The sequence below is a fragment of the Acomys russatus genome, chromosome 30 (genome assembly GCF_903995435.1).
Source record: "Acomys russatus chromosome 30, mAcoRus1.1, whole genome shotgun sequence".
Lineage (NCBI taxonomy): Eukaryota > Metazoa > Chordata > Mammalia > Rodentia > Muridae > Acomys > Acomys russatus.
In genome coordinates this window covers 23,853,621-23,868,806 of record NC_067166.1, presented here as the reverse complement: position 1 = coordinate 23,868,806, position 15,186 = coordinate 23,853,621, and the positions used below count along the sequence as shown (strand labels likewise).

Sequence of the window (15,186 nt, the reverse complement as noted above, 5' to 3'; positions counted from 1 at the left end):
CTTTTGATTTCAGCCTTCAGATACACACGAGTTCAGCGCAGAATCCTCTCACGGGTGAGATGTGAGCGAGAAGGGAAAAGTGTAAGACCCAGAGCATGGAAGCCGGAGCTAGGTCAGAGGCTGTGTTTAAGCGGTTGCGTGGCTCATCTGCCTGAGTCTATTTTCAGACTCTTGTCAGATGTCAGTGTGTTCACACTTTCCAAGGTAGGGACTGGCTGACACTGCAGCTTGTCAGCGTTTCTCTTTGAGGTTCCTGTTGCCCTGACATGGTTTTGATTTTGTCCTTTACGGGGAAAGAAGAAATAGAATTCTCACTCTTGTTGCCTAACAAGGTTTTAAAATAATGGTTCATGACCAATTGTTTGTGTACGTGTGGGGGTGGGGAGAAAGCCGATGATCAACCCTCCAAGCTCTTTAGCCTTTCCCCAGCAGCCCTGTTGGTCTTATTTATGCAACTCTCCCCCGTCCTTTGGGGCTACTTGGAGAACTCTAGAGACTCTCCACAGTGAATTGTTTTCTGTTTTCACCATCTGGCAGCTCTGGTGAACACTTCTTTTTGTGGAGGTAAGAGCTTGCACCCAAAGCAAAAAGAAGTCTTTCCCCGCCCTGATTGCGTGTGGATGCTGAAGGCATTTCAGTCTGCCTCCCTGCTCTTGTAGCCTAGAGATGCTGTTCTTCCTGGCTGACTGAGCACTGGTCCTGTTGTAGACCCCCACCTTTTACGGAGGCGAAGTGTGTGCGTGTGAGAGTTTGCTTCGTGGCTGGCGAGCAAAGCAGGAGTTCGTCCCGTGTGCATAGCCCGGATGAAGGGTCGGGTATGAAGATGCATCTTCCGTGCCCACCAAGCTGCTTTTCCTTTTCTCTTGCCCGCGCTTTCTTTCCCATACCCTCTCTCCTTCCCCCTGCATACCCTTCTGTTATTTGCTTTTCTCCAACTCTCCAGTTCGTGTTGGCCTCACTGTTATGGACTGGGAGTGCGAGCGGTGTTGGGCGACTTGGGGTTCAGCCCTCAGATGCTATGCACTGCACACAGGAAAGCCGGATGTCAGCGTTACTAAGCAGAGTTCTATAATGAGCCCTAAGTGGCGAGGGAAGCTTTAGTGGAGGCAGGGCAGACACATGGGCCATGGTGGCGGGATGGGGCAGTCCCCAGTTGTGACTGCATTTCAGAGGCAAGAAATTACCTTGTAGTGCACAGACCTCAAGTACTGGGAATGTAGGACAAGTAGTGATCAAGAAGCAAAGAATAAACTCTAGGGAACCAAGGAGACAGCGAATGGGAACCAGGCCCGCTGGAAATTAGGCTGGAGGTAGCATTTGTGCTAAACTGAGAAGCTGCTGCAATTTAAAAAAAAAATCATTATTTAAAAATTTATATTTGGTTTTTCGAGACAGGGTTTCTCTGTGTAGCCTTGGCCATCCTGGACTCACTTTGTAGACCAGGCTGGCCTCGAACTCACAGCAATCAGCCTGCCTCTGCCTCCCGAGTGCTGGGATTAAAGGCGTGCGCCACCACGCCCGGCTTATTTCATAATTATCTCAGCCTCTTATCCAGTTGCTGTGATAATTGTGACGAAAGCACTCAAAGGGGACAAGGGTTTATTTTAAGTCTGTAGTTTAAAGTTGTAGCTCACTTTTTTTCAGGAGAACTCACAGTGGCCGACCCTTAAGGGGTGAGGGCCCCCTTGCGCCTGCAGTCAGGAGGCAGAAGTAGCGTGATGCTTGCGCTCAGCTCGCCCTCTCCAGGACTCAGCCCATGACGTGATGCCACACTTCCTGCCTCAAAGCAGACAAGAGAATCTATCATAGGCATGCAGGCTCTCTTTCCAGATAATTGTGTCATGTCGACAAAAAATTAGTGATCGTGATAACATGTTTATTAAATGAGCTAATAATATATGTATTAACATTAATTTTCTTTTTCTCTTTACTAAGAGAGAAGCTGGGTTTTTTTTTTTTTTTTTTCCTATCCCAGATAGCCAAGTGAGGAAGGTGGGAAACTCTGGGTGACTGGGAGGCTGGGAGCACATGGGACATTTGCTATGTTTTCTGAATTCTTAAAGATTTATTTATTATGTATGTATACAGTGTTCTGCGTACATATACACCTGCACGCCAGAAGAGGGCACCAGATATCGTTATAGATGACTAAGAGCCTGTTTTCTGAATTCTTACTGGTCTTTCTTTTTCTCTTTTCTTTCCTGTTCTTTCTTCCAATTCTCTGGTTATTTTCCTCCCCTTAAGGAGAAAAGAAGCTGATACAGGCAGTCCTGGTACCCTCACTCTGGGAGCTGTTCACTCACTGTTGCCATTTACCACAGCGGCCTCGTGGGTACCTGCATGCGCACACACACAAGGCCACACTTACACACAGATATGAAAATAAGGTAGCTCTTTAATTTTCTAATGTTAGTTTTAACCTGTGATGCCCCTGGGCTCCTGTGTACTTGTGACTCATGATTCTAAAAGACATTCATTTTGCCTTTTGGGTCAGAGTTCAGTTTTCACCTCTGTGAACTGCTGACTTAACTCAAAAGCCTATTTCCTTTTACTGTGAAATTTGAAAGTGAGTATTTATTTAGAGGTTTGTTTTTTTTTTTAAGGGGGGTGTTATTTCACAAGAGGAGTTGACTGTGATTCCCACCCAAAAATAAATAAATGAATGAAACTCCTATAAAGCTTACTTTTAGTTTTGTGGCTGTGGTGGGAGAAAAGTTCAAACACTGACAGAAGGGATGAGCCTCGGGATGGGTAGGAAGAGTGGCAAAGCACCAGCACTTAATTGCTTCATTGTGTTATGCTCTGGGTTTAATATTGATCCATAAGAATCCTGCAAGGAGGATGCAGCAACTTTTATTTTATTTTTTTTAATTATTTTATTTTTGTACATATGCAGTTATATTATTACACATATATACAATAGATTACCTATGGCAAGAAGAACCATGACCCATTCAGGAATTATATAAATGTGACATTCTTAGTGTTTTGGCTATTTGTATTTGACCGCCTTGAAGAAGACATCTTTCCTATCTTGGTGCATCTAAATTTCTGAATGTAAATCAATGTCTATCACATATTGTGCTACTTTTATTTTATGCATGAAATTTAAAGACTAGTTTGCTTTTAGAACTGGAGAGCCTGCCCAGTGGTGAAGAGCCCTTGCCACTCTTGCGGAAGACATGAGAGCTCAGTTCGCTCACCCACACTTAGCGCCTTATAACTACCTGTAACTCCAGCTCCAGAGGACCCACTGCCCTCTTCTGACCTCCGAGGGTACCTGCACATACACACACACAGGCCACACTTCTTTGGAGTACTGACCTGTTCCCATGTCCTGTCCCTGACTCCGTCAGGAAATAAGATGTGAGCTGTCAGCAGCTCCTGAGGATCTGGCCCTGGGGGAGCAATTGATGGGGAAAGAAAGATCAAAATTTAGGAAGAAACCCAAAGTAGCAAGTCTTTAGATGCTATCCCATGCCCCTTCCTGGTCTAGCTTCCACAAGTTGCTGACCATGATCTATTTGAGCTAAGGCAATGTGTAATGTGGTATTAGTTAGTAATTGATAAGCTGCCAGACCACCAACATGCTTAAAGCTCTGTCGTCCTGGCTACCTCTCTCTGTGGTGGTACCTTGTTCTGTGGTAGTAGTTCTGTCTGTGGACAGTACTGTAGTGTTTTGTATCTTTAGTTCTTAGCCATTGTCTGTCCATAATAGGCATTTGGATTATTTTTTTTTTCTGACAACTTGGGATCGATAGAATGTACATAATTAGAGAAATGTTGGGGATCATTTAAGTTGGTTATAACAGCAGTAACAACACATTGGGTTATGTAGAGGCATCTGGAGGCAAAGTACACAAGGACTCACAGTGGGATCTCCAGTAGCTTAGGTCTAGACACTTGGTCCTGGTCTTGAATCGAGCACCAACTACCTTTGTATCTTGTGAGGGCCTCAGTCTTGCAGTGATACCAGGAACTCGGATTATATACATTTATTTCTGGCTGTTCTACACTGTTAATGCATTGTGATTCTTGCGTGCTGATCTGAAAAGCCACCACCTAGGGTTTAGTTGGATCCTTTGTGCTTGCTGACAGCAGGATTTTAGCATCCGGCTTTCTCTAGGGAGTATTCTCAGTTGACTCCCCAGACTTCTGCACTCTACCATGGTAGCCCCTCTCAGGAAGATGCTTTGGGACAATGGAAAGAATAGGGTCTTGGAGTCAGGGATACAGGGCTTGAACCACGAGGTAATCTCCTAGTGAGCTGAAGATGTCAGATCCTTCTGTATCTGTTCCCTCGTTTGGTAAGTTAGGAATGTTAATACAACCTAACTGAGAAAAAGAGGAAGTGGGCATGTAATTCTAGCTTCTGTGGTACCACGTGAGAGTTTTCCATTCTGGCTTATACTGAAGGAAAATAACCCTGGGGGAAGCATTTTCTCTTCCTGCTTGTTAACCAGGGTCAGATTTTTTAGTTCTATTGCTGGTGGGGACAGGATGGTATCCAGGGACTTTAATGACTTCAGATAAGTAAACAACCACAGGCATAGATTAGATCCCTAAATAAAGGTCAGGGGAACATCCGGAATATTAAGATGACAGGAAACCAGGGGATCCATATATGCAAAGTCACGTTGTATGTTCCCTGTGTTTATCCCAGTGTCATTGTTCCTAAACCAAACTTTGAGTAGCAGTTAATGTTCTGAAAAGTACATGGGTAAATGTCATGTTTTAGGGATGCCAAATAATGTTAGCTCTGTGTTTTACATCCTTCAGTGATTGTTCTTCCTGCTTAATGGTCGTGTCATACTCAGTTGCAGTTAAATGCTTGCTTCATAGTAGCCTTCCGTGTGGCTGTGGCCATGTCTTCTCACTGGTAGTTGACGTGCATGAGTTTGTGGAGATGTTCACGAGCAAAGGAATTAACCTTCTTGAAGCTGAAGCTGATAGGCAAGCAGGGTAATATTATCAAAATGCTAATTTACATATTTCACTCAGAAGGGAGGAATGAAAATCAATGTGCTTAAGCAGTGAGCCACGTGGTACAGCTCTGTTTAGGTGAATGCCATTGTAGTTTGATCTAACGCATTTTTGGATCTTTCTAAAACTTATTTCACATTGCGAATTGAAGATTGCCATGCCGGGAATTAGTTAAGAAATCAAAGATGGAAGCCAGGCATGGAAGATGGGGCAGGTGGATCTCAAATTTCCGGACTTTTTCCTCCTGACAGATATCAAAGATAGAAAATGATATTGTTATCTAGTAAACTTTCCAGATAAATATACTCTATTGATGCATTTTTTTGAGATAAGGCCTTTCATTGAGAAAATGATCACAATACACAGTTAAGTCATTTGAGTGAACGAGTTAGGGCTTGAAGAATTGTTGGCTTACTAGACCTTGTAAACATTTTTTGCTGACTTTATTCTTTTCTTTCATTCTCTTTTTGTTCTCAAAAGGTTTTTATTTTTTGTTTTGTTTTTCTTAAGATGAGTCTTGTAGCACAGGCTGGCTTCAACTACTATGGAGCAATGGCTAGCCTTACATTCTCCTGCCTCCACACCCTGGGTGCTGGGATTGCAGGCATGTGTCACTATGCCCAGCTTGTTCTCAAAAGGTAACCTACTACAACATTTAACTTAGTAAGGGGATTAATGTTAAAACAAATGAAGACAGGCAGGAATAAAGCAAGCATAGAGCAAAGGACCTCAAGAGTGGCATTTTGACCTACAGGTCCAGTAAGTCTTTGTTGTTGGAGCTGCCCTATGCTCGGCAAGATAAATTTAGTAGCATCTCTGGGGTCAAATGTCACACTTTGCCCAAATTGTGAGATCCAAGAATGGCTCCAGACACTGCCAGTGTCTTGTATGTATATGTTTGTGTGTGTGCGTGTGTGTGTGTGTGTGTGTGTGTGTGTGAGAGAGAGAGAGAGAGAGAGAGAGAGAGAGAGAGAGAGAGAGAGAGGGTGGGGGAGTGAGGAGAGAATGAATGTGTGGGTAAGTATGTATTTGGATATGTGTGTGGTGTGTTTATGTATGTATATATGTGAGTGTGGGTGAGTACGTATGTGTGGATATGTGTATATTCGTGTGTACATGTACATTTGTTTGTGAGTGTGTATGTGAATGTAATGTGTTTATGTGTGTGTATATATAAAGACAAAAGTCTCCATAAACTGAAAATCCCACTCCATAAGATAAAATGAAGTCTGTCTGCATAAAATTTTTATTGGAGACCCAACCCATTGCACTTCCTGATGAGGAATCAAAGGCTTTGCAGGAGGTGTCTAGAGAAACATAGCAAGGTATGCAGTCCCCAGGAAGAAGCTCACCTACAGCCCAGCAGCATTGACACTGGTCCCAGGGCTGAGACCTGAAAGCGTCATTACAGTGTCTCTCTCCCAGTCTTTAACGCAGCTCCTGGTCAGTTTGTATTGTTTGCTGTTTGTTTGCCTCCTCCTGTACCCAGAACAAACCCTGGTCTCATGTAGCTTGATGAGCTGGACACAGATGTGCACAGCTGCCTCTGTTCTAGTACTCAGAAAGCCAAGGCAGGTGGATCTTGAATTTGAATCAAATCCTGGATAGATACTGTTTGAAACAAGAAAACATTAACAACAAAACTGCTTAATGAATACATATTCGCAAATGGAGATGAGTGTTGAACTGGGCCCAGAGCTATGCACCCCTCTTTCCACACTATGGCTCTGAGCAGCTAGATTTGTTGGGATGTTGCCTACAGCATCATTAAACGGAAGCCTGTATTCTGAGGGGAATGCAATCCAGAATGACTGTCAGCAAAATCAATGAACAGACCCAATATGGCATGATCAGGACTGTCACCCTCCTGGTGGTCTGGCAGGTCAATACTGAAGACATTAGGAGGCAGTGAGAGGACATAGCACATTCTTTAGGCTTAGAATAAGAAGTGTTTTCTTGTGCACTTGAGAAGTGCAGAGCAGAGGTAAGGGTGTGACTCTGACAGGCAGGTGAATAAGGAGCCATGTGCATTGTCAGCTGGCTAGGGCAAGGAGCAACTGAGCTGATGAGCCTCGGAAGACAGTGCCAGACAGTGAACACCAATGTTTTAGGTTATGGATTGCTTGGATGTGCTAGTGCCTTTCATGCATCATCTGTGTGTCCTCACTGCCTCTGAGATCTATTCTTCAGACAGAAGTAGCTTGCCTGGGACGTGACTTTAGAGTTCTGTCCCTGAGCATTTGGATGGATTCAAGGCTCCTCTTAAATGTGATACCATGGCTGACGGCACACACAAGGACAAGAAAGTGGGCCTTCTCATGAGTCACGCTCTCTGTGCTCCAGCCTGGGATCACTGCATAGTAGATTAAACCAAATTCTCACTTGTGCTATGCAAACAAGAAACAAAGTCCTGGGTAAAGTTATAGCAGGTCTAAGTCCCATGTAGAAATGTTCACCTGGGTGATGGAAGAGGTAACTTTATAAAATGGAAAGTAACTGCTGCAAATACAAGTCGTGCACTTTCCATTTACTGAGTGTGCAAGTGTACAGATGTTTGCACTTTCTATTTACCGGGTGTGCAGGTGTGCACACATTTACACTTTCTACTTACCCGGTATGTACGTAAGTATGATTGTTACTAACATTCTGTGGGTGAAGAAATGGTGCATTAAGAATTAAGTGCTTTAATGGAGACACACAAGTGCCAGCTCTGGTCTGAGGACCTAACCAGTGCAGGATTGGTGTGAATCCTGTAATGACTGTCTCAGCCATAGGAGGGTATCCTATCAGGTTTTAAAATATTGACTTTAATAGGCTTTGGCTTAAAAGTAAAATCTAATTTTAAAATAAAGTCGAAGCATTCCAAGTGCCTACTTGATTTTTTATTGGGTGAGAGAGAGACAGAGACAGAGAGGAGAGAGAGATAATAAATGTTTAATTGGAGTTGTAAGCAAGGTCTAAGCAGTTTCCTAATTCAGGTATATTTTTGTATCTTTGGTTTTGATTTCTTAGAATATTTAATATCAAGAAACAGAATAACTGAGGAGTATTTTCATAACCTACATTACTAGTCAATCCTTTTCTCTGTTTTAAGCACATAAAAGGACTCTAGCAGAGGTTCCATTATGACTGCAGGTGACATTGGTGATCCCTTTGAACTCATGAACTTTGGCCTTAGGGCACTTGCATTCTGGATGGGTCTTTAAAATGCATGTGTCACATCTTGGGAATGAATGCAGAATTACAAAAAAGAGAAATGGTGCAGGGAGAGATTGGATTGATGGACACAAGTGAATATGCCAGCAGGGATACAGTTAAAAGGTCGAATAATTCATTATTTAGGAATCACCTTCACAGATAGCCCTGTTCAAAAATTAGCATTCTAGTTGAGTCTATATGAAAGACTCTTTTAAAGGATGCTATTTGATATGACCTAAGGCTCTTCCCATACATGAAATGCTCCATTTTGTCAAAGTAATGAGCATTCCTGGTAGCATTGCACCTTGATTACATTTGATGCCATTAAAATTTTTTTTCAATAATAAAGGCTCATATATTCCCTATTTTTGCTATTATATTTTAACTAAATATCCCTGCATATCAGACATTACAAACTAATTTATTCAGACTCAAACATTTCTTTCTTTTCTTAATAAGCCCTATTGTAGGGGTGAAGTGGAAGAAAACAAAACAAACAAACAAACAAAAAACAGACTTAGAGAATTTCTTGTTACTCGCACCATAACAGAGGAAGAATGACAAGAAACAAGCATAAAGGATCTCGATCTCAGATGTGACATGGCAGTAGATGCTATAAAGAAAAGAGAAGGTGAAAAGTAAGGTGTCTACAGAGTTAGCACTCTCCCAGAGAGACTCTTACTCTAACAGAGCCTTGCAAGTGGGAGAGGCCAGCTAGCTAAGAGTGTCTCCCAGGAGGAAGACATGCGCAGGAAGATGTTCGGAGCCATCACAGACCTGCAGGCGGAGGAGGAGGAGGAGGAGGAGGAGATGTAAGGAGAGCAGTGGAGAGTGGTACCTGCTTGTCAGGCAGGTGGTGAGACCTGGAAGGCCAGAGTGTAGACACTGAGCTTGTTCTAGGTGAATCAGAGTCTGGGAAAGGACTCCAGTAGACCAGCTGGGACATCTGCCATCTGCTTTAAAGTGGACACTGGCTACTCTCCTGATATTAAGAGAGAAGGCAGAAGGAACCTTTGGGAAGTTATTGGAGGAGGGATCACCATGGCAGTGACAAAGTGGTAGGTAGCAGGAGAAACAGGGATGTGATTGGGTTTGGAGCTGTATCTTTTTTATTTATTTATTTATTTTTTTTTTTACACTTTTTAAAAAAAATTAATTCATTCATTTTACATCTCAATAGTTATCCCATCCCTTGTATCCTCCCATTCCTCCCTCTCATTTTTCCCTTATTCCCCTCCCCTATGACTGTGACTGAGGGCGATCTCCTCCCCCTGTATATGCTCATAGGGTATCAAGTCTCTTCTCGGTAGCCTGCTATCCTTCCTCTGAGTGCCACCAGGCCTCCCTATCCAGGGGATGTGGTCAAAAATATGGGGCACCAGAGTTCGTGTAAAAGTCAGTCCCCACTCTCCATTCAACTGTGGAGAATGTCCTGTCCATTGGCTAGATCTGGGTCAGTGATTGTAGAGTCTTTGGCTGGTGCCATAGTTTGAGCAGGACCCCTGGGCCCAGATCTGCCCATCATAATGTTCTCCTTGTAGGTTTCTAGGACCCTCTGGATCCTTCTATTTCCCCATTCTCCCATGCTTCTCTCACCTAGAGTCCCAATAGGATGTCTTCCCATCTGTCCCACTTTCCTGGTAAGTGAAGACTTTCATGGGACATGCCCCTTGGGCTAGTATGCAGATATAAGTGAGTATATACCATTTGAGTCTTTCTGCTTCTGGATGAACTCACTCATTAGGATCATTTCTAGTTCAATCCATGGTGGAGCTGTATCTTGAAGGATGTTTTGGAGTGTGGGCTGTGAATGGGAAGCTAGGACTGTCTGTAAAGTTCGTGTGCCTTGAAGCTAGAACAAATATACGTTATTCTCTAATGTCTGAGTCATTGCTCCCCCCCCACACCCTCCCGTAAGATCCTCATACATATTGTAGAAACTATGACTGGAAGAACTGATGTGCCTGGCAGTGCAGTGTCTTGAAGATCGAGTGAGAGAAAGGAAGTGCATTGTGTGTGGGCAGTTACTGTGTGCGCTGTAGAGGTAGGAAGGTGGCACCACGGCAGAAGGGGGTTCAGCCCAGGAATATGTGCCCATGGTTCGTCTGTGCAGCTGTGGCTGTGATGGGGGAAGGCAGAGGAGTCTGAAGATTAGATGCTTTCATAAGCTCCTTCACCTGCCTGTATCCATCTCGGCACATATCATCAGAACGGACCATGTGTCCCTCAGCTTTCTGCCAGACAGCGACGAGGGAGACAATTACAGAGAACATGGATATGAGACTATCACTTGAATTGGATGTGATCAGGGAGTCACAGTAATTTGTGAATGTTCCTTCACAACTGTACCAGATTTCTCTCATTCATGCAACGCTTTTGTGATTCCCGGGATGGACTTCCAGCAAGAGTAACTGCCTATATTTGACATGGAGTAACATACTGCACCTCTGTCTGAATTCTGAATTCAGAAATGTGCAAATGAACCTCTCCCTAGTATCCTCTGGCTCTTCTGTGAAGTGAAGGACTCTGAAAACCAATGTAGGGAATTTCGAGGAAGCCTGGTCACCAGAAATCAGAATTGATTGATGGGTTAAAAGAAAGTCATCTCTTCAGATGCCCTTTCTCAATACCATGCCTAACAGCATGCTAGGTGACAAAGAAGTGTAGGGTTGAGCAGCCTGTAGCTTGCTGGAGGAGGGACACTGAAAATGCTCAGAGTGAGCAAAAGCCATGCCTCAGTCAGTGCCTGTGAGCCTCGGGAGGTGGGGGAGGAGGAGTAGGGTGTTTAGGACACGCCCTGTCTTCAGTTAAACTTGTAGAGTGTCACCATCATTGGGGGCGTGGCGAAGTAGAAAAACATTTAATGGGAGTTGCTTAAATGGCAGCATCCAAAGTGACAAGCTTGATATGTACTGTCCGCTCTAGGGTGAGGTGAAGCGATTTTTAAGGGATTCGTGAATGTTGGAATCCAGGCCAAAAAAAAAAATAAATAAATAAATAAAAAATAAAAAATAAAAATAAAAAAATAAAGTGCCAGGCAGCAGTGGGCCATTTTGAGAAGCTTTGATTAATTATTATAGGAAGACTAAAGCCACTGACAATGCAGAAAATTTGGAAAAATGGTATGTTTAGAGAGAGCCCTGGTGGGAGTGTGAATTGATGGAGGAAGGAAATAGGATCTTGGCGCCTTGCTCTGCTCATAGGTTTTTCTCCTGTTCTTGAGACATTTTCAGCCCTCACTGTTCACTGCCTCAATTCTCCTGGGTCTAAAATAGTAGTCCCCTCTTGGGGCTCTCACTCTGATGAAGGAGGAAGAGGAGGGGGAAGAGGAGGAGGAGGGGGAAGAGGGGGAGCCTGTGGACCATTGGCTTATGGCTTCATTTTGTGATGGGAAGAGGAAGTGGCTTTACTTTTTATGCTCCCGCTTCCTCTTTAATTCCCTTTTCTTTCTTCTACATCTACCCCATGCCATCTGTGACTGTTGAGACTCTGTAAGGAGACGGCATCGTTCCTGAGTACTTCCTCCCCCCGCCCCCCCCCCCCCCCGTTCTGCTTCTCTTCTACCCCCTGTTGATTTGTGATTGAACACTCTTTCTCCAGAGTAATTAATTGTAATTCTGCAAGCGAATGAGAAAAGGATAGCAGAAGCCGATGGACCTTAAACAATAAATATCTGTATTTTATGCAACTGCCACTAGTAATTAAGAGAAAATAACTAAGTAGAATGGACCCGTGCCCCACTCGATGGCTTTGAAGGGGCGGTCACTCATTCTTGGTGCATTTACTGACAGGAGCTAACATGGAACATTTTGCTGAATGTCTATGGTACATTGCCACCTTGTGGCTGCAGTTTTCCTAGTCATGGAAAAGAGCAACTTAATAAGATGAATGCTACATGATAGAGCCTTATTCTGCAGTTTCCCCAGCTTTTTCCATATATCCTTAATTCAGAAGATTAGATATATTGCTTAAGAATATATAGATAGAATAGATAAAGGTGGCTCACACCTTTAATCCCAGCACTCAGGAGGCAGGTGGATCTCAGTGGGTTCGAGGCCAGCCTGGTCTACAAAGCAAGTCTAGGACAGTCAAGGCTACACAGAGAAACCCTGTCTCGAAAAAAATAAATAAATAAAAGAGTTTACCTGTGCTCTTAAAAAAGACATGCTAAAGTATTAATGAGGAAAAGTCTTATCTGCAGCTGATACTTTAGTGGGGGTTAGATGAGGACCACACATACATGTAAACAGGGTGGGGAGTTAAGCCACATGGGGAAAGAATAATGTTTGTTCCCTGGCATGAAGACAAAGGATGGCTATTCCCACACTCATTCCATTCCATGTTTCCACAGCCACAGTTTTCTTCTGAAAAATTTCAATAACGACAACAATACTAATAAATTGGCAGTTTAAAAAAGGCACATGGTGAAGACATACAGTGGTACCAACATTAGGGCACCAATAATTTCTCTGTTGTTTGATAGTCTGACTGCAAATGAGTCTTGAGTTGTCTGGTTGCTCATTAGTAATGGTTCAGGCACTTCATTGTAGGATTTAAGGGCAAAATGTCTTAAGGTGGAATGGGAGTCTCTCCTTGAGGCACCTGTAAGTGGACGCTTATGTCATGAGCAACAGCTGGCTGACATCTTCAGATGCCTACAACCCCTTCTCTGAAAGGGCTGTTTCTTTGAGAAGTGTGCCCCCTGGGATCCCTTCTCCTCCTGACTTGATTTGGCTTTGATCCTGGAGCAGGTGGACTGCTCATTCTTCAGGGTCCTCTCATTAAAATACCAACTGGCAACAAAATGCTATAAAGATGTGAGTGCCTGGGAGTTGGAGGCGGTTCTTGTTAAGGAGTGCTTGAAATCCTCCATTGCGTGTTGCTAATGAACACAGCTGAGGTGAGGAGAAAGTTCACACCTTGTGGAACTAAACTTGGGAAGATTCGGTCTCAACTCTCCAGGGAGGGGACCCATCACCAGGCACCAGCTCCTTTTTGCTGTGATTTTGAATATGCTGTATATAGCATGTGGACAGACAAATGGATGACTTGCTCTTTGACTATAAGACTATCTATGATAGTCTTAAAAACAAATCGGAGGGGGGCTGGAGAGATGGCTCAGAGGTTAACAGCACTGCCTGCTCTTCCAGAGGTCCTGAGTTCAATTCCTAGCAACCACATGGTGTCTCACCATCTACAATGTGACCTGATGCCCTCTTCTGGCCTGCCGGTGTACATGCAGGCAGAGCACTGTATGCATAATAATAAACCTTAAAAAAAAAAAAAAAGGGTAAGTAGACCCAAGCACCCATGAAAACAAAGCCAACTTTGGTGAAACCATCCCTAGCCATGTTGTCTGCATATTTCCTGCTTTTAAAATTGTACAGAGTTGGCCCTTTTGGGTGACAACTGGAATTTCTGTGACTCTCTGAACATATTTGGGGGGGCCCTTAATAGTGATAAGGATCTTTGTATGCACAGGAACATTTTTGTCCTTAGTGTGATCTCAGCACACACACAGGCAGGTGAACACTTAGAAGGCATGGCTCTCTTGAAGTCTGGAAGGTCTTCTCATGAACGGGGAGCAGCTCTTGACACGAGAGCTTTGACCCAGGGATTCTTTTGTAGAAAGCTGTCTCTTGAAGTGGCTTTGGTTTCTCTGATTCTTGTGGCGGGCGTTCTTCTTAAGAGCTATAGAGTGATATAAGGGCATATTGATTTCCATTAAGGGCTATGGTGCTTAGAAATCCCTCTCTTGTGCATGTATGTGTGTGAGCAACATGTGAAATGGGGTCTGTTTTTATATAGCAATTTTTCAAATTGGGGGATCCAGAGAAGGACAAATTTTACATGGGGGTCCAAGATACGCATGTATGCATGTGCAGTGCAGTCATTTATGAAGCAATACCCTCGTTTTTGCTGTGTGTGTGTGTGTGTGTGTGTGTGTGTGTGTGTGTGTGTGTTTGCAAGGGGTTGAGTGTGCCTGTGTGTACATGTGGACATCAGAGGCCAAACTCCAGTGCCATTCTTCAGGTACTGTCCACCTTTTGGATCTTTTGTTGGCCTGGGTTATGCTAGCTTGCCTGCGAGACCAAGGACCAAGGACCAAGCCGACCTATCCAGGGCTGAAAATACAAGCATGTGCCACCATGCCAAGTTTTTATTGGATCCTGGCTGGGGAACAAACTGGGGTCCTCATGTTTTCATGGGAAATCCTTTGCCAGCTGAGCCATCTTCACAGCACTTGTTGGAATCTGATAATAACTGTTCAGCGGCATTAAAAATAGTGGTCATCGTGTCCCCTGGATGGGGAGACCTGGTGTTACTCAGAGGAAGGATAGCAGGCTACCAAGAAGAGACTTGATACCCTATGAGCATATACAGGGGGAGGTAATCCCCCTCAGTCACAGTCATAGGGGAGGAGAGTAAGGAGAAAATGGGAGGGAGGGAGGAATGGGAGGATACAAGGGATGGGGTAACCATTGAGATGTAATATGAATAAATTAATAAACTATACTAAAAAAAAAATAGTGGTTATAATCTATTAAACTTAATCCCATGACCTTTTCATGTGTCATGACTAATCTTCAAAACCTAGTACCGGGATTGTACAGCAAGCAGTGCTCTCTCTGGTGGAAAGTATACAAATAAGATTTCAAACTTTCCCAACTAGTCAAAAAAACAAACAAACAAACAAACAAAAAATGGGGTTGGAAGGAGTGTGTTTAGAGAAGGAGATGCAAAGAGCCTGAGAATCACTTGTGTTAAGAGTCCCCAGGAAGTGATGCCACTGTCCTTCTCTCTGCAGCTTGACCACATACTATCTCCGCCACCCATGCCGTCTCGGAAATGCAGCAACCCAGATGTGGCCTGTGGCCTCGGGAAGTCACTGAAGTACAAGCGGCAGCTGAGTGAGGATGGGCGGCAGCTGCGGCGAGGGAGCCTGGGAGGGGCCCTCACTGGTGAGTCAGGGTGGCAGGCGCTTCACTTAACAGGGTTCCCTAC

The 15,186-nt window shown here is 43.9% G+C and overlaps 1 protein-coding gene across 2 annotated transcripts in view; it reads left to right on the top strand.

The window, feature by feature from the left end:
* Mast4 (microtubule associated serine/threonine kinase family member 4) overlaps nucleotides 1–15,186 on the top strand; it is a 612,814-nt gene that overhangs the window by 163,024 nt on the left and 434,604 nt on the right. For both annotated transcript variants that reach the window (XM_051172307.1, XM_051172306.1), the window contains exon 2: nucleotides 14,990–15,143. In XM_051172307.1, the coding sequence (XP_051028264.1) occupies nucleotides 14,990–15,143 (154 nt within the window). The remainder of the gene's footprint in view (nucleotides 1–14,989; nucleotides 15,144–15,186) is intronic.